At 36.5% G+C, this 27,174-nt stretch overlaps 1 protein-coding gene across 2 annotated transcripts; it reads right to left on the bottom strand.

The window, feature by feature from the left end:
• Positions 1-7,731: 7,731 nt before the first annotated feature.
• LOC126691741 (type II inositol polyphosphate 5-phosphatase 15) lies at positions 7,732-26,762 on the bottom strand. 2 transcript variants are annotated; one of them, XM_050386856.1, is made up of 11 exons: positions 25,946-26,761; positions 25,228-25,468; positions 23,808-24,600; positions 16,559-16,683; positions 14,201-14,285; positions 12,448-12,613; positions 12,308-12,345; positions 11,935-12,202; positions 11,464-11,587; positions 10,514-10,874; positions 7,732-8,529 (listed from the first exon to the last, which is right to left on the bottom strand). In XM_050386856.1, the coding sequence occupies exons 1-11, from the start codon at positions 26,655-26,657 to the stop codon at positions 8,173-8,175; spliced, it is 3,270 nt and encodes a 1,089-aa protein (XP_050242813.1). In that variant the 5' UTR covers positions 26,658-26,761; the 3' UTR covers positions 7,732-8,172. The 2 variants fall into 2 exon arrangements, with proteins under 2 accessions (XP_050242813.1, XP_050242806.1); XM_050386849.1 differs by having other exon boundaries at positions 12,308-12,613; positions 25,946-26,762.
• Positions 26,763-27,174: the final 412 nt, after the last annotated feature.

Here is a 27,174-nt window from a genome sequence, read left to right as displayed (position 1 = left end):
TGAGAATATGTTAATTAATGGAGAGAAGTTGAAGAGTCTTGGAGTATATATACAACAACATGTTGAAGGTGTTACTTAATTGGGATGGTGTGGGGTTAAAGAAATTAAGGGTGGATGCATGCATGCTGTGATGGAAATGCAAAGAAAGCTGCGCCGGTACTTATTTGGTGGCCACTCTTTTTATGTGACTTAGCTCCTAATGCAATCGGCACCAAATTAATTACAGATTCAAGGAATTTGTAATACTTGCATTAATTCAAACATATGAGTCTCTCTAACTTCGTAAAATTTGGTTATGTTAATGGTCGTCCTTTTTTACTAGGTTATAAAAGAAAGGAAATGCTAACGAGTGCTCTTAGGGCACTGATTAAGAATCCAAATAGAGAAAGTTTTGACATCACTTTTATAGGAAATGAAAAAAGCTGTCAAAACATTAATCAATATTTACCCATCAAAAATGAAAAGGGAAATTAATGTATAGTTTATCTTTTTCTTACACTTGGTAAGGTCTTGGTTATGTTTCTACTAAGGAAAAGTGGTTTACTAAATGCTATATTACCTTGGCTAGCAAGTACGGAGTTGTGACCTTTAGCTGTCTAGCACACATTAAGTCACATGGAAAGTCCTTTTTATAATAGTATCATTGAGCCAACAACGCACTTGCTCATTATATTCAACCAATTTGACATCACTTACTACACTATTTTAAAACCCAACAACTTTCTAATTTTATTTGACGAATATTAGATATCATTTACTACTAGCTTATTTAAAAATAGGAAGCACAACCCTTTTACCTTTCTTCTTCTTTGCTAGTTAACAACATAATTGATAAAGGTACTTCACTCCTGTGCACAACGAGGCATTTACAACCCTCTCTTTTTGTATCGATTGTATTTTCTTTAACTTACTTCTATGTTTTGAGAGACTATATATATACAGAATTTTTCATTTTAGTAGGATTTCCTTATATTTTAGTTCTGGTTAGGACATAATGTGGGCATCTTGATCAAATCAAACATTAGGAATTTGGGAAGGTTGGGAGATACCACAAAATATATCAAAAGCCTATAGAAACAGTTTATACACTTTACACTGAACGTTGATTATGACGCAATAATTACCATTAACAGAATGGTAAGGAAAAGCTTACATTTTAGATAGTGAAAGGTAGCCATGATAATTAAATGCACCACGAAATGATGCATTACCAAATACAAAATGATGACCTAGTGTTTTGGCATTATGACTGTTTGATATCCTATCAATTCATCTTGGAAACCGAGTAGCCCCAGACGACCGAAAAGTTCCATTTACCTTTTCCTCTATTTCAACTCTTTCTTTTTGATGAGGGGTTCTCGGCCAAAATGGCCAAATGGCCATAAAATCGTAAGTATATAATTAGTAGATTCAGTTTGCAAACATTATAATTTATTAACATCTCAAGTCTCAAAGACTCGATTTTGAGACTATAAATCGAGTCTTTAAGGCTCGGTTTGTATGTTTAGATCAGATCTGATGTGGCATTTTTTTCCACGTGGTGTATACCTGGAAATCAAGTCTCTAAGACTCGATTTCTAACCCAAAAAAATTTTAAAAAAATTTTAAGTCTGTACATGCCGAAATACCCAAAACAAATTTAAGAAACCTCACCGCTACTCAGATCAGATCAGTGGGAGAGAAAGAGCTCAGAGGGAGAGGACCTCACCGCTACTCAGATCACCAGCGCGGCCTAGGGCTCGCACCGGCCAGCATCGCGTGCGGCCAGGGGCTCGTGCCGGCCTGGGTCGTGCGCGACTTGGGGATCACACGCGGCATGGGGCTCACGCGAGCTTGGGTCTCTAGTCAGTTTCTGGTCATGCCGCGTGCGCCTGGGTCTCCGATCTCGATCTTCTCTCTCTTTCTATTTCTGGTTTTCTTTTTTTTTTCTTTTTTTTCTCTGGGTTTTTCTTTGATGTTTGCTCTGAGTTGGTCATATTTATAGGGGTTAGAAATCGAGTCTTAGAGACTCGATTTCTATGTGGTCCACGTGGAAATATATGCCACATCGGATGTAATTAGAACATGGAAATCGAGTCTATGATGCTCGATTTATAGGCCAAAATCGAGTCTTTGAGACTCGAGATGCTAGTAAATTATAATGTTTGCAAACTGGGTCTACTAACTATATACTTACAATTTTATGGCCATTTGGCCGGGGTTCTCAAGTGAGATTTTATACAACAATATTAAAACTATGAGAATTTTTTATTATTGATTTCTCTTTCTTTTTTCTTTTTTAATTTAATGATTGAGATTTCTAAAATGTGGAAAATGTAGAACTTAGGATTTGTTTAAATATCCATATCTTAAGTTCATATTATATATATATATATAAGTCAAATTTGAGAGAAAATTCAATTACATTTCAAATTATATTTCAACTGTGGGCTAATTCTGTTTCATATATCAACTTAAGTTTTTTAATATTTGTGTAAAGAGTGTTAATTAGTGTGAAATACTAACTGTAAGGACTCAAAAAGAAAAGTCTAGGCCCACTTAGAATAGTAGTTCTCAGTCCTTCAAACCAAGCCCAATTTAATGAACTTTTAGAGAGTGGGCTTCCGAGTCAGGTGCAATGCAAGCCTAAGTCTTATAGAATAAAAATAGCTAAGATGCATGGAAAAAAAGACAATTCAGCATAAACTCTTCCTCAGTCGGGTCCGAGGATAGATCTCTTACTAATAAACAAGGGTGATCTCTCTCTTACAGGGTGATCCTTTGCTCTCTCACTTGTGCCTTTTTTCTTGAGAAATGTTCATCTCCAATTTCTGAGGGGGTTCATTTCCTTAAATAGCCCCTTCCATTGCATCTCAACCCTTCATCTGTACTTCTCAGGGGAACACTTTGGGATGCTTGTCCCATCAGGACCCTTCTGGAGGTGGTAGAAAGAGCTGTGAGCTGTGAAGTCACTGTTCAGGTGTCATTTCCTCATTAATGCAGCTAGCGGTGTAGAGTATTGAATGTGGAGGTGGGAGGTGTCTCCTTTATGAAACTTCCTTCCTCCACCCCTATATGTTTTGTACTCTTTGTTTGTCATCTACTCCCTTATCCTCAGCTTTTCGAGGTGCCTGCTGCCATTTAGTCTTTTAGTCCTCCTCAGGTAAATGCAATCCTCAGGGCTTGATTGCGTTTATTTGCTTGGGTTGGCACATTTATCCTCGGATTGAGTACCCCCGTCCTCAGCCCTCCCACACTAGCAATCCAATATCAAGACTCAACTTTGTCATTTCCCAATAAGGAGGCCCAACACATGTCTACCTTCCACCACTACAAAGAGATGATGAAGGACCCAAAGAAAAACAACTCTTCCTTCTTGTTACGATGGAATCTACATCTAAGAATGCCTTTACCAGCCTTCTTTGTTTGAATCGTGTCTTTTTTCTTTCTCCATTGTAAATACATACACTACTATAACTATTTTCCATAAAATAGTAGATTATTCAACAAGCTTAAGCTTAAGATTGAGCTTGTGAGTTTTCCCCTCTTCAAACATCAAGGGTTTCCATGTAAAAAAAATGTCACTCATTTTCATTTACATTTTTTTTTATTCTTTAGCTTTATTTTCTCATCATCAAGCACCAACTTTCAGACAGTGTGTAAATGTCATGGTAGCAATCCAATGCCTTAATATATATATATATATAGAGAGAGAGAGAGAGAGAGAGAGAGAGAGAGAGAGAGAGTAGTTTCTTTTTTTCTTTCTTGGCAAATGGTCAACTTTCATTTTGGTCCCTACTTTTTTGGAGTGCCTATGTTAGTCCCTCAAAATTAAAAATTATTACCATTTTGGTCCCTACCATCATTTCACTAGCAAAAATATCATACGTGATAGTGCGAGGTGCATTGCTGGCACACTAAATGCTAACGTAACTATTAAAATAATATTAAAAAATTATGTGCACAATAAAAAAGAATATTCAGCATCCACATCAAATTTAAAATTTTAATAACAAATGACATTCAAAGAAGAAAAAAATTAAAAATAAAAATAAAAAAATAACTGAATTAATCACACACAAACCCAAAAATTGTCTCCCTCATCTCAAAAACTCTCTCTCTCTCTCTCTCAACCACCATGACTAGCCAAACCTTCTCTCTATCTCACCCTTTCTATTTTCCTCTTTCACTAGCCTGATCCCAGCCACAGCCAAAACCCTTAGTTCCACCTATTGCCATTCCCCAACGCCCCCACCTCAGGTAGTGGCTCTCAAAACCACACGACTGGGTTGATGAGGGAGAAGGTAAGGCTTTGATAGGCGGTTTTTTGGTTGATTTGGTCGATGCTGGCATCAGCTCCACCACACCATTGCCACCATGTCGATGTGGTATTATTTAAAGGCTGACGTGGATCTGACATGGCATTTTTTAAATCACTGTTGATACCCATTTTCAAGACACATTTTCTACAGGTCCGATTCAACTAAGTCCAACTTCCTTGTGGGTCCAATTCATATATTAAATTCTATTTTATTCTTTTAAACATGACCCAAGCTCATGTGATATATTGGAGGAAATTGAGGAAGTGTGGCTTGGAAGGTATGGTCGGTTTCTTTCGAACCTTTTGCATGAGTCCAGCCTACGCGTGCTACCAAGTGGCAAAGGACACTAGTAGCATCTCAAGCTCATGGAGGAAGTCTTGTACCTAAAATTTCCACCCCAATAAAGTTTGTATGCTCTTGCTGACTATATCCCAACTTTTCTTCTTTGCAATCTTTTTGCCAAAAGCATATAGCTGACCCTAAGTGACTAGCCCTATCTATTACAGCAACCAAATGTAGACTCCAAGGGTCTGCCATGTCTAGGAAACATCAACCCCTAAATTTAGGCCACTTCATTTCCCAAATTATGCAAAAAAGCAAGTCATCTCTCTTACCCAATTAAAGCAAATCTAACCATAACCTCTTATGTTTCTGACTTACTATGTTTTTATGTATTTCTCAACATTTTTATTATTGGCATTTTGATTCTCTCTTGTTAAAACACCATTAACCTCTATTCACTAAGTATTGAAATTTTGGGCTTAACACTCTCCATAAATAATTACTTCTGAAAAACCTAATAGGAGATTTTGACAATTCTTGCATTTATGGCCCTTGTCGCAAAAACGTCTCCAACAATCACCAATGTTTTTTTTAATATTATTTTAATAGTCACATCAGTATTTAAAGTGTCGGTACTCTATCGCCACATATAAGAGATCAAAACGTAAGACCAAAACTGCATTTTTGCTTCTTTTTTTTTTTTCTAAAATCTTTTTATCATCCAACACGTTCCAATTCAATGCACTCTAGTCGGACAACAACCAAAGTCATGACCTGATTTAGTTCTCATTAGAAAATGGTCCAGTGGTGCAATGAAGCATAGACGAATCGTTAAACATTAGTTTTCGATAGCTTAATTACTAAATGTAAAATAAAATAATAAAATAAAAAGTTGATTTTTTTATTTTTTTAAAAAATCAACTTTTGTTGTTTATTTGGTAAAACTAAAAACTAAGACCCAAAAAAAAAAAAAAAAAAAAGAAAAGAAAAAGACAAAAGCAACACCCTAGCAAGACAAATTGTTGTTTAATTAGTGCTGGTATTTGCAGCAGATTGCATCACCCTAGTGCGTGTGCCCAATTGGGTGTACTTTAGCCTAACATCTGCGTAGATAGCTCTATATATAGCTTCTTCGTTCTTAAAATTCTACTGTGATTCTCTGGAGTATTTTGTTCATCCGACCATGTCAATTTTCAGAATCAACACTGGTAAGAGACTTAATTTCCAGTAGAATATAATCCAAGTCAACTCCGAATCACAGTCGCCAATTTGTTTAAGAATAATACAGTTCCCAAGAAGACTTTCCCAATTCCTTTTTTTTTAAAAATTAAAAAAATAAAAAATAAAAATAAAAGAATAAAAAAAAAAAAAAACATTCTTAAGAGGTAGTTCCTACTTTTCCGAGCCCCTGTAAAGAGAGGCATTGAACATCTTCCCTACAACCCCATTGCAGTTGCCAAGAAAGGTTTTTTATGCTAAACCACTCAATAAAAGAAAAACAAAGCTTTCCTTCAAATTAATTTAAAGAGAAATCCTTTAAACTCCTCATATATCTTTATATTAAGGGTTCGTTTGGATACAACTAAAAGCTGAAAACTGAAAAACACTGTAGCAAAATAATTTTTAAATGTGTGAATAATATCATAAAACCCATTTTTAATGAAAAAGTTACTGAAAAATGAAGTTTGTATGTTCCGTAAACAGTACACGAAACCCACTGATGTGCTAAAAGAGTTGAAAAGTCAAATATTATAGTTACTGTTCATGAACAGTAACCATAACAGTAAAATTTGTCTCCTTGTGCAAAAAAAAAAAAAAAAAAAAAAAAAGCCAAACGCAGATGCGCCGGCTTTTTCAGCTAAATCCAAACGTAACCTTAGTGTAAGTTTTGAAAATCTAACCATTGATTAAACGTTCCTATTATATCATTCATGCTTACAAAATTTTAAGAAAATCAAACATCAATTTCTATGTCATCAAACAAATGTTAAAATTTTAATTTTTTTAATTTAAAATTATGTATAAAAAATAAATTTATTGACCGAATAATAAACAAAATTTGATTTGAAAGAAATTTGACATGCATATTAAGAATATAAAAACATGAAATTCAACGGTTAGATTTTCATGGTTCACACCCAAAACAAAGATACATGAGAAGCTTAAAAAGTCTCTCAACTAGTTTGAAAGTAAACTCATCTTGAATTTTGCTTTTGGGAATCATATGATCTATCAAGCAGCTCTAGGAAGACTTCCTCTTTATTGCATTCCTAAGTTGGTGAACAGTTTTTCAACTCCTAACTTCAATATATTGGTTTCATTTTTCTCTCATTGCTGTCTCACCAGCTCTCGAACCTATGACTTGATACTCATAAGTATTCATGCCACAGAGCTACAAAGAGGACTGGTGAGCAGTTGTAAAATGCTGACTTCAAAGTTGAAACCCCCCAAATAAATGAAACCAAGTATAAAACGAGAAATTGCAGTCAATTTGAAAATACTGAAATCCTTTAATAAAACCAGAAAATTAATTTTAAAAACCTTCAGTAGTAGCAGCAGCAGCAGCAGCAGCAGTCAAAAGCACGATCAATCAGAAAAACCTAACACCACCAAGGGAAGCTCCCTTCTTGCAAAATCAGCAAGTCACACCCATAATAGGTGTGCTTCACATGACTTTAGAGTATTCAATACTTAAAAGGTTAAGTGCACATTGATTATTTGAAATTGCATGACAATAGGCACTATACAATCATTATCTGTCATGAATAAAAAGTTAATTAAAGAAAGATAACTGATTTAAAAATAAAGTAAAATAAAATAAATAAATAAATAAATAACTGATTAGTTGAATCCTACATTAATATTTTCAGATTATAAGGTAAAGAGTAACTCAGCTGGTACTGACATACAAATGAAACCATGCCGGATTGGGCTTTGCCCCAGCAAAGTAAATTTCAGTATATGGGGTAAGAATAACATAGATATAATGTTTATTCACTATAAAACGGAAAATCATGAATTTGGAATTTTCTATTCGAACCAATAAAATAATTCAACAAACCATTAAAACTGGCAGCGGTAGCAGTAGCAGTAGCAGTAGCAGTAGCAGCAGCAACTGAAAAACAAGAGAAAACAATTCCGTGCCATATATGGAAACTCACTGCAGAATCTGCTCCTTGATCTAATTGATGATGGATACTGTTCATATTTCACACAATAAATAGGTTCACTTATAAACAGGAGGTCAAATAAAAATTCACCCTCTCCTGCTGCTCAATGTATTAGCTGTACACTTGAAAACAGAAAATCAGTCCAAAATATCACAGGTTGGAATGAGACCTTGCACAAAAAACTCATGAAAGTTCAAAAGAATTGGCACCAGATGAACTAGATGAAAATTCTATAGACACAAATCAACTGGAAAAAAGAAAACTTAGAGAATGAAAAGGTAACCAAGGACCTCAAGTATTTACATCAAGATGCTTGTATGACTGGACTATGTAGACACAGGAGGATCCCTTTAGGCTAATTGAATTGGCCATCCAATGCCTTGTTTTCTCCATTGACAATTCATGTTAACAGAGATGCTTTAAGGGCTATGCAGATTCCGGAGGTGGTCAACCACGTCATAGGAACTGCTAAGGCTTTGAATATCAGACCGGTGGAGAACAGTTCCTTGGATTTGCCTAGTGCTGATCAGTTCAGGGTCACTCCATTTTATCTTAGCTGCAACACAATGGCGCACGCGAACACGGTGATTTCTTGTCTCCATCGTATACCTGCCCCGCACCTTAACCACCAATATAACTTCCTTGTCTCTGTTGTCTTCACACCACGAGTTTTGTGGGACACCATCAACAAACTCTTCCAGAGTTAAGAATTCATCATGATGAACTGACACCTCTGCAATATGATTAGGTCTGATTATGCCAGCTGCTGGAGTGACCTGGTTCAAATACAAGAATAATAGATAAGCTTTTTTATTTATTTAATTGGTAAGTTATACCTGGTGGGTCTTGAATGCAAGACCTCACCCTCAACCTTGCTCTTACAAAGAGATAGGGTAATATTTGTCCATAAATTTATAGTTATGATTTCATGTATGAAAAAACAATGAAACACAATATATATATATGGAACCAACGCTGTAAAAGTCTAGGGGCCTGTTTGGTAGTGGCTTTTAATCGACAATTTTCAATGTTTAAACAACAATAATACTTTTGACACGTATTTCCACAACACTAAAAACTGAACAATAATACTACACTACTACCAAACGGGCCCTAGATTTGTGGAAAATTATTCAATATTCCCAGAATACAACAATGTGGTACTCCCAAATCTCACATGAATGATGAGTCCCGTCCCACTAATCAAATTGAATAATTATTCTAAAGAAAACAAAAGTAGGCAGCTGTAGGATCTCTGCTGTTGCCTAGTCTAATAAATTGCTGCAGGACAATCAACAGGAAAATAAAATAACAAGAAAATTAAAAGATAACCCTAAGAATCAGCACCTAGGGGTTGCCTGGAATCAGCACCAAGCAATAAAACTTAGGCATAGGCATCAACACCTAAGGTGTTAGGAATCAGCGCCCAACATATTGGAAAATCTCCAATCTGAAATTTCATTAATCAATTGTCTACTATATATCAAATAAACACCACCTGAAGCTTTTTATATAGCTTCTAGGAATAAAAGTTCATAAACCATAAAACTCTAAACTGGTAATAATCTAAAAGGCTAATCCCTATCTAATATAATCCTAATTTGAATTCACAATAATCTGAAATTATAAACTAATCCAATTACATACAATATCCAATCTCCCACGATATAAAGAAAATCTAAAATAATAAATTTTAAAATAATTCTGGGTTCTCCTGCATCAGCATGCCTCATGTCCTCAAGTATAAACTCTTTCTCCATCAGATTGTTGTTTAGAAGGCACTAGATTTATTTCATGAGCATGTTGTTTCAAGTTCCTTTGCGACTCAACTTGTATAATAAAAGATAACATATACCCAAAAGAACATTATACAGGATTAAGGACATTATCCAAGCTTTGTTGCCTAAACAATATTGTTGAACTAAGAGAATATTATTCACCTCAAGGTCCTTTCTTCGACACTGACAGGTTATTCAACTCTCAACTACTTGGACTTGAATTCGCAATGATATAAACATCAAATAAGATTACAACAAAGTAATATATTGTATAAGCAAGTCAATATGCAAAAACAATGATGCCCTTGGAGTTATCTGATCCAAAATTTAAAGTACTTTAATCATGAATGAATTCAGATCAATCCAATCAATTATAAACATCAAAGTCAACAACAAAAGGTAGATTTCAGGTGATAAGAAACATATTAATCCAGACCTCAACTTATTTTTCTTTAGAACTTTATTGGATTGGTTGCTTGCTTTGCAAAACCAATCATTCACCTCTTTCTTTGATTTTCTTGATTCTTGAATTTTTGCACTTGATTGTTGACCCCTGTACACTCCCTGTGTACTAGGGTGTCCCTTTTTGATATCGATAAAACTTATTACTTATAAAAAAAAATAAAAAATAAAAAAAAATAAAAAAAAAAACCTATAGCTATCAAGAAGTGGAGAAATAATGTACATCAAGTTCACATAAATTAAATATAATACCCAACCTCGCTTGTAAGGCTACCCAATAATGCTAAAACCAAATGCAGGCCTTGCATGTATATGAATGAAACAGAAACAAATGGGGGTTCCTGGTTCCATAGCTTCAAACACAAGACCAATTAATCAAACCACAGCTCTAATACCATGACACAGAATCTATAACAAGTTCAAACATTAACTCTTAACACTTTCAATTTGACCAAAGCCAACTCTAGGTCCAGATGTCACAAATAAAAGTACACAAATTAATTCAAGTTGAAGAAGTCACCTCAAGCCATCGTGGATAGCCAAAGGAACCTCTTGGACAATGATCCGATGCTTGTCCATCTTCCTTAATGGAAGACTCACCTTCACAAATTATTTCAAAGAAAGCGTCGCTTTTCCCACACTTATTTGTAATACGCAAAATGGATGTGTCCTGGTTTTGAAGGATTATGTTGTTTGTACTGATAATAGTTTCCGGGATTTTGCATAGTTCTTCAAGAACATATTTGATTTTCTCATTTGATCCAAGAATTTCACCAAGCTCTTGTCTCCTTATTGACTCATCAACTCGAGCGATATCAACAGTAAATATGCAGCGGACAGGCTTGTGATCACTGTCTGTCACATCCATACAAGCTTCATACCTATTAAACAGGAAATGTCAAGTTGGAAAGTATTTCAAGGGAAAAGAAAAACAATCTTATGTATGTTGATGGCTTTATATAATTATATTAATGGCAGTACACTTGCATATACATACAGAAAGAGAAAGCAAGTGCAGATATCAAATTGCATCTAGTATAATAGCCAACGCCTGTTACCACTTTATCTAAAACCAAAAGAATGACTAGTTTAGTCGGACTATATTTGATTTTGATCACATCCCCTTCGGATTTTTTTAATACGTCAATAGTTTGGGTGGGGAGAGTGGAACCATGGATGTCTCTATTGGAAACAACATAAGGTGCTAGTTGAGCTACAAGGCTCTTAGCATCCCCTTCGCATATTTTGGACACATAACATCCAAATCACATGAAATTGCATGCAGGTTAAATAAAAAAAGAATCAAGTCAAATTGAAATGTGATAAGCACAGAAATGCCATCTAATGTGGCCATAATATATACACTCCACTAAATTATCTGAGGCATCATTTACAAATTTTTTTTGTAGGTGTTAACATTCTCACTATTCCCTATAAATGTGCAGAAAGCAATAATACCAGGAAAATTACCTTGATATTGAAGAGACTACAGGACACTCCAAGCTGCACTCAGATACCAAAGCTGAGCGGCTATCACGGTATAAAATTCTGTCACACCAGGCAGGAATGCGCTTCTTTTCACCAGAATCATACCCTGCAGACAATTTACACAAGTTCAGAAGATTTTGGGCAACCCTTACTAGATAATCTAAGAGAGACTCCACGTGCCAATAACTTTCAAAAGGGTTTTATGCTTTTCCCCACCAAAATAGAGAAAACAAAACAAAACAAAAATAAAGAAAGAAAGAAAGAAAAGCATTTATAAACAGGGAAATTGCTTATCGGAGTCGTAAACAAATCAACAAGTCACCAAACAATGTTTAATCAACTCATTCGGCATTGCAGGTCATAACCAATAAAACTATAGTTTTTTCCCCTCTTTTTGAGGCCCTAGCCAGTACTGTTAATCTAAGAATTCATATATGTTAAGGTAAGACCAACCTGCAAGACCAGCTTGGTGTCTTTCGAACTTGTATGTGGGAGGAAATGTAATGACTGCTTCACGCATTCCTTGGAAGACATTACCAGCTTCCATTTCTGTCCGAAGCTGATCCCTTTCTCTAAGCCAATCAAAGCATCTTTGAGAGATAAAGTCCCTTGCTTCATCATAAGAGATACCATCAAGCCGATAATTGAAATCACCGAGAAATATGACCAAGTCCGCGTCAGATAATTCAGGCATCCCTTCTGCAGTGTGTGTGCCAATAGCCTGTAGGGGAATCATGCTTTATGAACCAACTGGAACAAAATCATTTGTACAGAAAGTAACTTAACAATCAAAATGGCAGCTTTACCAATCAATATAATTACATACATTGGTACCGCGAAGCATTTGAACAGAAGAAGAACCAGCTGCAACAGAAAGGACCAATGGCAAGCCAGATCTATAAACAAGCGAGACTAAATACATTGAGAAGGCAAGCGAGCAAAAGAAGAACAGGTACAGAACCGTACCAGCTGCAGCATTGAAAAGGTTGGTTGGTCGGGAGAACGTCATTGTTCGATATACATGATCAAAGTCTGCATTGCGACGATTAACTGCTTCTAAATGTGCAGCAAAGTGACAGTTAACAAAGCACACTACCCGATCATACACTCTTAGCCTCAAACCAACAGCTCCCTGATCAAACAACGATTAGCACATCAATAATATAATAACCACCAATAATATGCAGTTGATTAAGAACAAGAAACTACTTTCATACAAACCAAGGAATTTAAGTCTTTGGGTTTAAGCATGTCTGTAGTTATAACGCAGACGCACACATCTAGAGAATTATACTTTTTGGAAAATGTGATACAGGAGTCACCAACTATTTGACAATTGATATCAGAACCTCATCAGATAAATAATCTTATCACAAAATAGCACAGCACCAAGCTAAAGACAATGGAAGCCATCCCAAGTAAAAAAATATTACATGTCTCAACGTAACTGATGCAGGAGGCATTGGGGAGACAGATTTATTATATTTTATTTGATTTTATGTATCAAGGGCAATTTTGTAATTTCATAATATTCTGGAATGGGCTGTGCTAACAGTCCATTAGATCTTCTTCTGGGTCTTATTTTAATTTTAAGTTTAGTTATTTAGTTGGGCTTAGTAGTAAAAGCCTAAGGAGTCCAAGTCCAAGTCTTATTAGGGTTATAAGAAATCATAGTTCTACTAGGAATAGGTATTAGTCTTTCTATTTAAAGAGTTGTCGTGCCATCTATTGAGATGGTTAACAATAATATTTTCAGTTTATAGCTATGAAGCTTTGTTTATGGTTTGTTTGATGCAAACTATTCCAAGGTGTGCAAACTATTCCAAGGAACCCCAGGAGTGATTCCTAGATATTTATCTTTTATTTTACTATTCACGGTTACTGTTCAGAACACTATTCACAGCAACCCAAACTTGATTCTTCTCCTTTGTTTCATCCCCAAACCCTACTAATCCTTGTCCCCTTTAGAAACCCTATAATCCCTATTATTTTCTAGCCTATTCCTCACTAAAACCTAACCCTAATTCCTCAAAACCCAAGCTATACCAGATCTGCCCCAGGTGTTCTAAATCAGATTTTGTTTGCTCCCCCTTGTCCTACGTCAATAACCCTCATATCAAAAAAAAAAAAAAATTTCCTTTTAGTCTTGGTGTCCTCAGGTTTGAGGGAACTAGTATTTTTTCTTTCTAATTCTTCACCCTCTTTTGGGTAGTGACAAAGGTGGGATGGAAAGAAAATGGACATTTTTCTGAACATAAATAAAAGTGAAGTGAAATAAACTCATTTACTAATATCATACACTAAACATCGGCTGAAAAGATTATAGGATTATGGCCTAAGAATGTTGCAGAATAATTCTTTGGTTTGGGTAACATGGCAGATATATGGTGTGGCATATGGCCCCCTCGTATCTAATGTGGGCACTTCGGAAGTAAAGGAATTATAGTACTATTTATGGGGTGGAGGTGTCAATTATTGAGCTGAATTCTTCATTTGTGAGATCATTGTCTAACTGGTATCAGTGCACGGGAGTCAGTGACATGCACCTCTAGTAGATTTCATAGATTCTCTTTTCTTTAGACTGTAATTCTGCTTTCCACGCTACTCTTTAGAAGAGGTTTGCATATATTTTCTGTAATCATAAACTCTCTTCATTTTTTCAATAAAGTATTAACTATGAAAGAAAAAAAATCAGCAAAAAAGCTGTAGTCCAGGATACCTTATTACCAATTGCACGCCCAAAGCCACAAGGAACTGCTGCAGCATCAACGTCACCAACATAAGCTCTAATATTGTTTCTAACCCTGAAATACAATACTTTAGCTATCATAGATGAGAAAGTCAACAAGGATAGATGCCTTAAATTTTTTTTTGATAGATAATAAGAGTTTTATTGATGAAAAAGAACAATGTGTTTACGATTGTAAACACACTGCCCTTGAGACAGATACAATCAAATCATAAGGAGGATAGATGTCTTAAATAAGATTAAAGACAAAGAAGTAAACGCCTGAGAAAAGAAAGAGAAAGGCAAACTATATATATCTGATAGTTATAACACGAGGAAGAGGGGATACAAACCCTGGATCTTCTAGTAAATCAGAGCAGGCTATACCACTTGGCTCAACGCTAATGGCCTGAGAAAGGCAAACTATACACACACACGCACACGCACACATATCATGGAGGAGCTGAACATCACAAAAATTTCATTAGGCCATTGTTTTATATTGCATTTCAGGACACAGATCAACAGTTCCACGAGAAAGGAGGCAAGGCCATCAAAAATTGGCCAAATATTATAAGAGTGAAGAAAAAAATGATAGCCTCACCTAACATGATAAATAGGATTAACTCATTTCAAATATTATTTGTAAATATTATTTGTAACAATATGAAACCAATGAAATTTAATTAGACTCTCTGAACTCCTCATTACATTGAAAGAGCTTCTCAACATTTGGCACTCGTAGTTAGAGAGGGTTATCATATTTTTTTTTTTGATAAGTAATAAGAATTCATAGATAATAAAAATAGAGACACCCAAGCACACAGGGAGTATACGGGGGTGAACAAGTCAAGAACGAAAATTACAAAAGTCAAGTAAATCCAAAATAGAAAAAGGATGGTTTCTCCACACAAAGAACCATTCAAGTAAGGTTCAAATGAAAAGAAGCTTGAGGTCAGGCATAGCACGCTCAATGTCTTCAAAGCATCTACTATTCCTCTCCTTCCAAATACACCACATCAAACAAAGAGGAATGACCTTCCAAATAACTCCATTGCGGTGGCGACCAAAGTGACCTTGCCAGCAAGCAAAGAGCCCAACAACAGACAAAGGCATGACCCAACACACTCCAAATAAACCAAAAACCATATCCCATAACTCCAAAGCAACCGGGCAATGAAGGAAAAGATGGTCAGTGGGCTGGGGATATTCCTCTTAAGCTTCTGTGCCCTGATCCTTTTGCGTGTCAAGTGATAAGGAAGCTTTATCTCTGATGTTTTGGATCACCAAGTGGATGGGATTTTTAGGAGTTGGAATTTGAGATTTCACAGAGATTTTCATGATTGAAAACTAGAGGCAGTCTTCTCTTTTCTTAAGTACATTTATTCGCAAGTTCCAAGGGGTGAGGGGATGGACAGGATGCGTTGGTGCCATAAAAGTAAGGGCCAGTTTGATACTCAGTCTTTTAATCAGGTGATTTGGGTTGCTACTAAGTCCCCATTTCCATGGAAGGGCATTTGGTCCATTAAGGTTCCTAAAATGGTTGCGTTCTTTATGCGGACTGGAGCTTTAGGTTGGATCCTTACATTGGATCATCTAATGAGAAGGGGGTTGCCTTTGGTGAATTGGTGTTGTATGTGTTGGAGTAATGGGGAGTCAATGGATCATCTTTTACTTCATTGTAATGGGGTCCAAGCTCTGTGGGGAGATGTGTTTCAGATATTTGGGATTCATTGGGTTATGCTGGGAACTGTTGCAGCTTTATTATTTTGTCAGAGGAATTGGTTTGGGAGGCATGACTCTGTAATATGGAATATGGTACCGGGTTGTTTGATGTGGATTGTGTGGAAGGAGTGGAATCGTCACCAGTTTGAGGGCAACATGATTTCATTGGACCAATCAAAATCTGTGTTTCAACACACTCTTTGATTGGGCACAGTGTTGGGGTTTTTCTAATTATTCATCTGTTTTTGAGTTTCTAGCTTCACTTAGACCTGCCTCATAATTTTTTTGTATTTTCTTTTGTTCCTTTGTGTTCATCATCATGATCTCAAAGTGTGTTTTTTTTTTTTTTTTTTTTTCTCTGATTAATAAAATTGCACTACTTACCTATCAAAAAAAAAGAGAGCTTAATTTCTGGATTTTTAAAAAAGCCAACAAAGCTAAATTTAAGGTTTATTTGTTTTAGCTTAAAATGCCAATGCATTTTCACAGCCAGCTTACGGACAGATTTTTAAATTCTTACTTTTTCAAGGTACAACTCTACTGTTACACAACTAATTTTAAACAGAATAAGCCAATGGAAATAAGCTAATCCAAACACACTCTTTTCCCAGGACATATACTCACCAGACAGAAATGAGCAAGCCTGCCAGCTGCCTAGAACCAACACGTTCAAACGTTGATCCTTCATCTAACGTTTTGCCTATCATATCCAGCCACCACTGCCCGACAGAACTCCCGTCAAGTCCTACCTACAGTTAATGGGGAAAATATAAACAAGAGGAGATAAAAATCCTAATGAGAAGTTCATTAAGGATCTGAATATATTACAGGAATGAAAAATAAAGAAGTGTTCAAGAAAAAAATAGTAATCTATTCCAGTCCTTTTGTTCAACAGTAGTAAGGGTGATAACCAATTCTTTCTGTTTCTTCCCGTTTCTTTTAGGAAGGGTAAGTTTCATCCACTTTGTTGAATATATTGTGTTCCCTTTTAACAAATATTACTCAACATTAAAAAAAATAAAAAATATCAAAAAACCCACCCAAGCAATAAAACTAATCTAAAGGGTATTACTATTATGTAATACCCTGATTTATCATCATTACTATTATTATTATTATAGAGTTGAGGTACTGTACGTGTGCACAGTAAGATGGGAGTAGACAATTTTGTGGTGCTACAAAATAGGTGAGAAAATTAACGTTTTAGTGCAGACAATTTTGTGCGGCAGTTTAAAATATTTAAAAAAAAAAAAAAAAGAGGAAGATATAATGTGAAGAGTTACTTTGTGGTTATTCATATAAGACTTTTAGTCTTATTATCAGTTAGGAAAAATGATAAAAGATTAAAACCTATTTGGAGTTCCAGCCTATCTAAAAAGATAAACCTTAATTTTAGGTTAATTGGAAATTAAAGTCTTGGAAGACTATTTAAACTAAGTGGGTTTCTCCGTAAACGTGGATGCCAAAGAAAATTTGAGAGGGAGAGAGAGAGTCAGCGTGACAGGAGGCCAAAATTGTTTAGAGGCATAAGGTTTGGCTGCGAAATCAAGGTGAGAACCTTCATCTCTAAGATGATCAATATTACTATACTATTCTATAAATCTTGAGATATATTTATGGTTTTGGCAGCATGGTAAGATTAAGTTATGTCAACCATATTGACTATTCGATTACAGTGGAAAGATGTTTATATATAAGCGTTATTCAGATAAAGATCCGATGGTAATTCTCTTAAGTTTATGGTTGTGTTGTATTTTATATTGGTAACCCATTGAATTTGAAGACCTTGGGTCTAACAAAGGTTGATATATATTATATTAAATTTCTAATGGTTAGCCTACAGATTTTATTCGAATATAGACTTCATGATTATAACCTTTAATTCTAAAGGTGGCCTTGTACCCTTATGTTTTCAATGGGAATATTAAATCCAAGGTCTAGAATATTTTAGCTACTGCCTCTCTAATGGTAATATGAGAATTGACCCAATGCAAGGAAACATTATTGGTTAGAGAAACTTTACATCAGTATCAAAGTGTTATTAGTCTAAGCAAAGTATAATCCTAGTGAGTTAGTTTATATAATTCGATAAGCTTTATATTTTGTGGAGGATATTAAGTAATTTCCATGGTTGATTATAGGTCCTATTTAAGAGTGTTTTGAGACTATTTGGAGAGATTCAAGTGCTGTAAGTAATTATGTATAATATGCCAAGTTTTGTTCATTAGGCTCCTAGAAGTAAGGTTTCCAAAGGTTATGTTTTTAAGCATACGTTTTCTAAAGTTTATTTAAAGCATTTTTACATCATTGAAAGAGAAACTTCAACTTTTAAATAATGTTTTAAAGAGAAACTTCAAATTTTAAATAACGTTTTGAACAACCGAATCTCATTTAATAGATGATTCCTAAACTAAACTATTTTCAGAAAAGAATAGAGCTTCAAGATAAGTTTTCTAAAAAGGTTCATATTCTTTAAAATTGTTTAAAACCAAGTGATTTCAAAGTCATATTCCTATTTTCCAAATGGTATTTAAAATGTTTCTTTTAGAGAATTGAATTTTCAGACTTACTCAAGAATTGTAAAATATTTATATAAACTCCTCAGTTCCTATGCATTCCCTAAAAGAGTCAAGCATCCCTTGATTTAAGTAAATTATTCTACTTTTTATAAACTTTTCTTTTGTGATATGTGACTCATTAAATGTTTTTAAAATTGATCAAATATATGTGTAAGCGCGCTCACAGTATTGTATGTGAGAATAAGTGTTGGTATCCGCTCATAGATATGTAAGAATATGTGATGCGTATATGTGACACTATGCTCTGACCAATTATTTATATGTGCTTCCAAATAATTTTGAGATTTGATTTGTGAAGAAGGGCGATAATAATACTTGGTTCTTTCATAGATTAGCAAACTCTCATAGAAATGCTAATCAAATTAAAAGGATTGAGGTGGATGTTGTTCTTTATGAGGATGAGTCTAATGTGCACTCTCAGATAGTTCTCTTTTATCAAGGGTTGTATAAGGAAACTGAGGTGGGGCGTCCTACTATGGATGGGTTAGATTTTGCTTGTATTGAAGAGGATGAGCAGTTATCCTTAGAGAAGGAGTTCACGAAGGAGGAAGTCATCCAGGTATTAAGGGAGATGGAGGGTGATAAAGCCCCTGTTCCTAATGGTTTCACCATGGCTTTCTTTCAAAAATGTTGGTGTGGTGGAAAAGGATGTCATGGATTTTTTTGATAACTTTCATCAGCACTCTGTGTTTGAACAGTCTATGAATGCATCGTTCCTCACTTTAATTCCTAAGAAGTGTAATGCCGTTAACATTAAGGATTTTCGCCCCATCAGTTTGGTGGGTAGTGTGTACAAGCTGCTGTCCAAGGTGTTGGCTAATAGGTTGAGAGTGGTTTTGGATAACCTCATCTCTGAGACTCAAAATTCATTTGTTGGCGGAAGGCAGATTCTAGATTCAGTGCTTATTGCAAATGAATGCCTGGATAGCAGGTTGAAGAGCAGAATGCTAGGTGTGGTTTGCAAGCTGGATATTGAAAAAGCTTATGACCATGTGAATTGAGAGGCATTGTTTTATTTGTTGGGCCGGATGGGTTTTGGTTTAAAATGGAGGGGGTGGATTAAGGCTTGCGTTTCGTCTGTCCGTTTTTCAGTCCTAATAAATGGATCCCCTGAAGGTTTTTTTGGAAACTCTTGTGGGTTGAGACAAGAGGACCCACTATCCCCGCTTTTGTTTCTTTTGATTATGAAGGTTTCAAGTAGACTCTTGAAGAAGACAGAGGAGTGTAATCTTATTTGGGATTTTCATGTGGGAGCTGTGAACTCTGTTGGTGTGCATATTTCCCATCTGTTATTTGCTGATGACACTATCTTATTTTGTGATGCCTCTAGGGATCAGCTGCTGTCCATAAGGTTGGTGTTGTCGTGTTTTCAGGCTTTTACGGGTTTGAAGGTCAATGTAGGGAAAAGTGAGATTGTCCCTGTTGGGGAGGTGAATAATCTAGATGCTCTGGCTAATATTCTTCACTGTAGAATGGGCAGTTTGCCTATGAAATATTTGGGGATGCCGTTGGAAACTTCTTTTAAGACAACCTCAATTTGGAATCCTATTTTGAAGAAAATGGAGAAGACGCTATCTGGGTGGAAGCGTCTCTATTTATCTAAGGGTAGGAGGCTCATGTTACTAAAGAGTACTCTCTCAAGTCTCACAACATACTTTTTATCTCTTTTTACTATTTCTAAAGCTGTGGCTGCTAGATTGGAAAGTATTTAAAGGAATTTCCTTTGGGGGTCTTCTGAGGGGAGTTTCAAATATCCTTTGGTGGCTTGGGAAAATGTGCGTTTACCCATTGAGATGGGTGGTTTGGGGATAAGAAGTGTGTTGCCTTTTAATCAAGCTTTATTAGGGAAATGGCTATGGAGATACGGTCATGAAATTACCCATCTCTAGCGGCGAGTTATCTCCTCTAAATATGGTGAGGGTCAAGGGGGGTGGAGTACTAATGTTTGCAAGAGGACTCATGGGTGTGGCCTTTGGAGAAGCATTAATGAAGGGCGGGAGAGCTTTTCTAAGCATTTGACTTTTATAGTGGGGGAAGGCACTCGTATCCGCTTTTGGCATGATAGGTGGATTGGTGACAATACTCTAAAAGATCTCTATCCTGAGCTCTATGTGTGTTCAGCAGTCAAGGATGCTTGTATCTCAGAGGTTTTGTGGATTCCAGAAGGGGGTACTGTTAGAGTGTGGAATTTAACGTTTTATAGAGCGTTTGAAGATTGGGAGTTGGCTGCATCTTATTCTCTACTTCAGCTTATCCAAACTCGTATTCCTCGGGGTGATAGGAGAGATACTCTTTACTGGCAGCTTAAAGGTGATGGTAAGTTTGACACTCGGTCTTACTACCATGCGATTCGGGGTGCTTTGAATTCTTTGTTTCCTTGGAAGGGTGTTTGGAAACCAAAGATTCCTAAGCGTGTGGCGTTCTTTTTGTGGACAGCTACACATGGTCGAATTCTCACTTTGGATAAACTAATGTTTAAGGGTCACCCTTTGGCTAATAGGTGTTGTATGTGTTGCTATAATGGGGAGTCGGTTGACCACCTTCTTCTTCATTGTGCTGTTACCCATTCCCTATGGACTTTTATGCTACAGGCCTTTGGTATTCATTGGGTTATGCCAGGATCAGTGGCGGGTTTGTTATCTTGTTGGCATCAGTGGCTTGGGAAGCATAATTCGGACATTTGGAACTTCGTTCCAGGGTGCTTAATGTGGATTGTGTGGTTGGAACGAAATCGTCGATCCTTTGAGGACAGAGAAGACGTTGGATGAGTTAAAGGTTTTATGCCATCGTAGTCTTTTGGAGTGGTCTCGTTGTTGGGGTTTTACAGATTGTTCTTCTCTCTCTGAGCTTTTGTCCTCCCTTAGCTTAGTTTTCTGACTACCCTCTGTTTGTTGTGCTGTTTGTTTCTTTTATATCTTGTTGTTCATCATCATGAACTTCTCGTTTTTTCATTTTTCTCTCATTTATGATAGCTTTTTGATTACCTATCAAAAAAAAAAAAAAAAAAGTGGTTCATTATAAGTTTTGGAAAACTATATTTGATATCATTGAGTGAATATGTGAAATCATAATACTCATGCTTTGCTTGATTCTATTATGTTCTATATTGTGTATAATTGCTTACTAGATGTGTGGCTCACCCCAACAATTACAATTTTCATATTAAAGTTTAGTTGGGAAACATATCCTTTAGATCACTTTGTAAGATGCAAAGTAGAGCATGGGAGTTTTTAGGCAACTTCAGTAAAGCTTGAAGTCTTATAGGATTTTTAGTTATTTTTATTTCGCTTAAGATTTTACAATATTTGACAATTATTTCTAAATTGTGGATTTTAGATATTGTAAGAAGTTTATTAAGAGCATTGTTTATTTGGAATTTTATTTAATTTTAGAATTAATTATGTTATTGAGATATGCAAGATTAGCAAGTTAGTCATGTATCTAAATTCATGTTCCGTGGATTTGGGTCATGACATATTAAATTAGCAAAATTTTAAAGAATAACATAAGCTTGTTGGTTGTTGTTAAATTACCGATTGTCCCAAAACCTTAAGCTATTGGGATAGGTAAATTTAATCATTTAAACACACAATTCAAACACTCCCCCTCACGTGTAGGGGATTTTTTAAGAAAATAACTACAAAATCCAAACAATATCATTAGTTAGGAAACGTTTCAAACTAATTTGGTTTCTAACAATTCGAGTCCAGAGGACTCGATTTCTAGGTTGTTATTTTATTATTTTGCCAGCCAGAAATTGAGTCCATTGGACTCGGTTTCTAAGCATAGAAATCGAGTCTACTGGACTCGGTTTTCGTTCATGGAAACCGAGCCCAATGGACTCGATTTAGTAACGTAGAGATAGCGAGACACTGGATTACGCAGAGATGAACAACGAAGAAGAAAGAAACAACGCCCAGCAACCCAGGCGCCGATTCTGACCAAACCCAGGCGGCGAAAGCTTCAAGCGATGGATCAAATCGGATCGGACGTGGTTTCTCGCCACCGCTCCAGTGGAAGAAAGAAGCAACGATGCCAACCCAGGCGCCAATTCTGATCAAACCCAGGCGACGAAAGCAAATCGGATTGAACGTGTGGTTTTCTCGCAGCCGCTCCAGTGGAGGACGCCGATTCTGACACAGCGAAAGCAAATCGGATCAGACGTGTGGTTTTCTTGCAGCTGCTCCAATGGAGGATGCAGATTCTAACACGGCGAAAGCAAATCGGATCGGAGAGTGGGACGGCATTTTAAGGAAAAAAGGGAAAGGAAGAAGAAGAAAAAAAATCCGTGCAAGTGTTTGAGGAGTGGTCTGCCTGAACTGAAATCAAGCTCAGAGGGCTCGGTTTCCATTAAACTAAACCGAGTCCTTTGAGCTCGATTTCTATGAAGAAAAAGCGTCTTTGGGATCGATTTCCAGCTCAGCTGCTGTGCAATGGGAAATCGAGTGCAATATACTCGATTTATACATCAAAATCGACACTATTGAACTCGATTTGTTAGATACCAAATTAGTTTCAAACCTTGGCCAACTAATAAAATAGTTTAAATTTTATAGTTATTTAAAAAAAAAAATCCACGTGTAGGCTGAAACTACCTTTAATAGGTGAGGCCCAACACATGGAAATTTAAATGGGAGGTAGAGTGAAGGAGACAAGAATCAAATTCAGAACCTCATGCTCTCATACTATGTTAAATTACCAATTATCCCAAAAGTTTAAGCTACTGGGATATGGTAAATTTAATTATTTAACCACACAATTCAAACAATTGTCATGAGTTGCCTAGAATAACAATATAATACAAGGCCTGCAACACAGAATATCAACACAATCTAGTCCAAATTCAACTTTATAATGCCCCTCAGTAGAGTGTGAAACTCTGATCTCTCTTACTAGCGCTAATGTCTCCACAGCATTCCACACATTTCTAGAGGCTTTAGACCAATAATGTTAAAAATTCTCTTAAGATATCTAAATAGCCAAAATTCTTGATAATCATTGTCTTATTTATGGCATATTAAAACTGTATTTCTTTTATCCTGGCCAACTCTTTTATTTTGAACCAACCCTCTTGAGTTGGAACCACCCATTCTCCAACACCATAACATTGATTACCAAATGTACATTTGAAAGAGGATTCATGGATAAGTTTTGACGCTCTGGATTTTATTTTATTTTTTGATACAATATCTTCTAAGAGTCTATACTTTCCAAAGTCAAACTGAACAATTTGTATGTTGTAAACTTTTGACTTACTTGACAAGAGATTTTGACTGAAAAGAAGTCGTACTTACAGTCTCTTTAGCTGCAGACATTGCAAGAACTCCAGCACCCATTTCAACTTCTTGCAACCCAACAACAATGACCCCAACATCTGAGGTCACAGATCCTAGCCAAGATACAAGTGAATCATGAGACGCTCTTCCTTGCCCGACATTCCAAGTACCAGTCAATATTTTCACATTTTCTATCCTTGTATATACAAATTCTTTGCCAGCCAATTCTGAACGCAATATGCTGTCCAGTGGTCCTGGAGATGTGATGTTCCATCCACGTATGCCACCATGATTAGCCAAGGTGAAAATATAGCCCGCTCCAACAGTCATTCCTATCACCGGACTGTTGTGAGCAACCCACTCTCCAATAAAATTACCATCAAGGTCCATTACCTGTACAATTCCACTGGCATAACCTACCCATATTCGCGACCCAAATGTACAAAAACATTGAACAGCAAAAGCATGATGCTGAAACTCTTGTATGCGATTGCCATTGCCATCCCACTGCACAAGCAAGCCACTTGTACACCCTGTCCAAATTATTCCATCTACAGTCAATACCATTGCTTCAGTTCTCCGATTGTCATCTCCAAAGGCTCCCTTCGCTGCAACTCGACGCACAGCATCTGCAGCTCCCATAATAGCATTACGTGAGCGCTGAAAGAAACCAAAGGAACTCTGAATTTTTTCTTTCTTTGAGCTAGAGGCATATTCCATTGATAAGTCCTGTACTGAAGGAAAGTCCATTCGATTCTCAATCTGACCATCAGTATTAAAAATTTTCAGTAACTCCCTTGTCCGAGCATCCCTGTAAGATAACAACTGAACAAGTTAAATCCATAGACCTATGAAATACAAACAAATACAATTAGATGAACCAGATGCAACGCATGAATACGTTTATTAAAAAGATACATAAAAGCATCATTTTTAGTCATTTATGAACTCTCCCTTCATTCCAAGCACATTTGGAATCACAACTTAAGCGTGCACCAACCCAAAATATAGGAAGCCCAAACTTAAATGCGGCATAGTGGCAGACTATTATCAAAATTTTCGCCCTCTGGTGACCAACAAATTGCCTCCTCACATTCGAAGAAGTATCAGACCAGATAAAGCAGTTTTGAGCTTTATCTGTTGCACAGGATGCATGGGCAGCTCCCAAGATGGATCATGGAGAATTTATGTTCTTATGATTGCTATGAATGGACCAGCAAGGACCAAAGTTAATACATAGAAAAACATGATAGGAAAATGACAGATTTTTCATCGAGCAAGTTAGTCAGTTTTTTTTTTTTTTTTTTTTTTTTTTTTTTTTTTTTTTTTTTTTTGCTTTTGCTAATGTTTGAAAAACAGTTTATTAAAAAGAATCTATGAACAAATAAAAACAATATCAAACTTGAAATAAAGAACAGTATTGAAAGTTAAAACATACCATAGTGCAAACGACAGATAACCAGCACTCCAAACTTTTGCTTTAGAATTATCAGATAACAAGTACTTAACATCTGAACCGAAACCATTGGCAGTGAGTTGGCTCCGCAGGTCAATGTACGATCTCTCCACTAAATGAACAGCAATGGGCCTTTCTTCATTCGTCACAGAGAGAGATTTTTCAATAGCTTCCCATGGCCATATTATAATACCACCACCTTCAAAACCCGACCACAGATCCCCTGGACGAAAGTCAAACAGAAGTGAGCAAAGGAGAAAGCACAATGATAAATTCTTGTAACCCCAAGCCTTTAATGTTGATTGGCTGATAAAGGTTAAACCTTACAAAGCAGAAAAGGTAGAGCCATAACTAATACTTCTAAAATGTTTTTTTTTTTTTTTTTTTTTCCTGAAAAGAGGCGATTTGTGAATTCCATTTTATATTTAAAAGTTGAAAGAATCAAACATCTGAAGAATGTTTGAACACACCTTTTACTTCACAATGATCTCTAACTTAACTTAAAGAAATTTGCATCCTTTAATCTATTCTCTCAACAATCAAGTCTTTCATCTTTGTTTCTAATTTACTAAAATCTAAACCTAAATGTACTCTATTTTAATCCTACTTATTCAAAACCGTTTAAATAAATTCAAAATTCAAAATTCATCCTACAAAACAAATTCAATGATCAAACAGTTAACGGGAAGAGGCACATTACCATAACACGTAACAATCATGGAAAGCACCGGCCCGCGATTCGTCTGCCAAGACAACGCTTCCTTAAAAGGACTCTTCGTATTCGTATTCGCCATCTTCCAGCACCCGATTTTCCCATCTTTGTGTCCACTCCACACCACTCCAGTCCCTAAATCCGCAACCAAACACAGAGTTGAACTAGCCGAAGAGGAAGAGGAAGAGGAAGAGTCCAAAAACGGCGCCGTATCTTCCTCCTCATCTTCGTTTCCAGCTTCGTACAAATCCTTGAAGTCCCAAACCCTAAGAGTTCCATTTTCGCTTCCGCACAACAAGTGAGAGTCCGTAGAAGCTATGGTTCGTAAGAAACGGTTGATTTGAGTTTCGCGAAGCGGATGAGGTCGGAGGTCCAGGGAAGGCGGGCGATCAGGGTGGAGAACGTAGCGGGACGGAGGATTGAAGATGGCGGAGGCAACGCCTTTGGCAATGAACTCAGGGAGAGATGTGGTAGTGGCGGTTTCGGTAGAGAGCTTGCGATCAAGGAATTGGAGCATGTAGTCGAGGCGTTTGGTTGTGGTGGAGGAAGGGACGACGCCGTTTAAGGAGGTGGGTGAGGAGGTGGAGGAGGAGGAGGAGGAGGTGGTGGAGGATGGAGAGGAACTGTAGCGGTCGAAGAAGCGAGGTGCGTCGTCGTCGTCGTTTAAGTCGATCAGTGGTGGTAGTGGATCCATTTCCATTTAGAGTTTGTGAGGGAGAGACTGTTGGGTGTTAGGACTTTAGGAGAGATTACGAGTTGAGACTTCACGATAACAGGGAGGGAATGTGCAGAATTGCTGTGTAAGAGGGTTGTATGTTGTTAGTTAGGCAACGTTTGTAAGAATAATGAAAAGTAGTGTATCGAGTTTTAGAAATTCGAGTTTTACATTAAAAATCAAGTCTCAAAAACTCACTTTGTACCTATTTTGTGGTGCTGAGTTGGGTGAAAATCTACATAGATCTTGAGTTTTAAAAACTCGAGTTCCTATAGTGGGACCAAAATGGCCAACTGGCCCTAAAATCGTAACAATCTAGTTAGTAGGCTCTGTTTAGAAAGATATTTTGTTTCTAGCATCTCGAGGCTTAAAGGCTCGATTTTGGCCTCAAAATCGAGCCTTTAAGCCTCGGTTTTCTATTGTGATCTGGCCAAATCCAGGGGGAATGTCGAGCTGGAAATCGAGTCTTAAAGACTCGATTTCCACGTGAACATGCCCCGTG

The sequence above is a fragment of the Quercus robur genome, chromosome 1 (genome assembly GCF_932294415.1).
Source record: "Quercus robur chromosome 1, dhQueRobu3.1, whole genome shotgun sequence".
NCBI lineage: Eukaryota > Viridiplantae > Streptophyta > Magnoliopsida > Fagales > Fagaceae > Quercus > Quercus robur.
Note: the sequence above shows the minus strand (reverse complement) of the source record. Positions and strands in the feature narration are given on the sequence as shown.

Coding starts and splice junctions, on each gene's coding strand:
- LOC126691741 (XM_050386849.1), bottom strand. CDS start 26,657: ATGGAAATGGATCCACTACCACCACTGATCGACTTAAACGACGACGAC. Junction 12,614..14,200: donor GGCGTGCAATTGGTAATAAG/GTATCCTGGACT, acceptor TTGTTTGATCAG/GGAGCTGTTGGTTTGAGGCT. Junction 11,588..11,934: donor ACACCAAGCTGGTCTTGCAG/GTTGGTCTTACC, acceptor AATTGTCTGCAG/GGTATGATTCTGGTGAAAAG.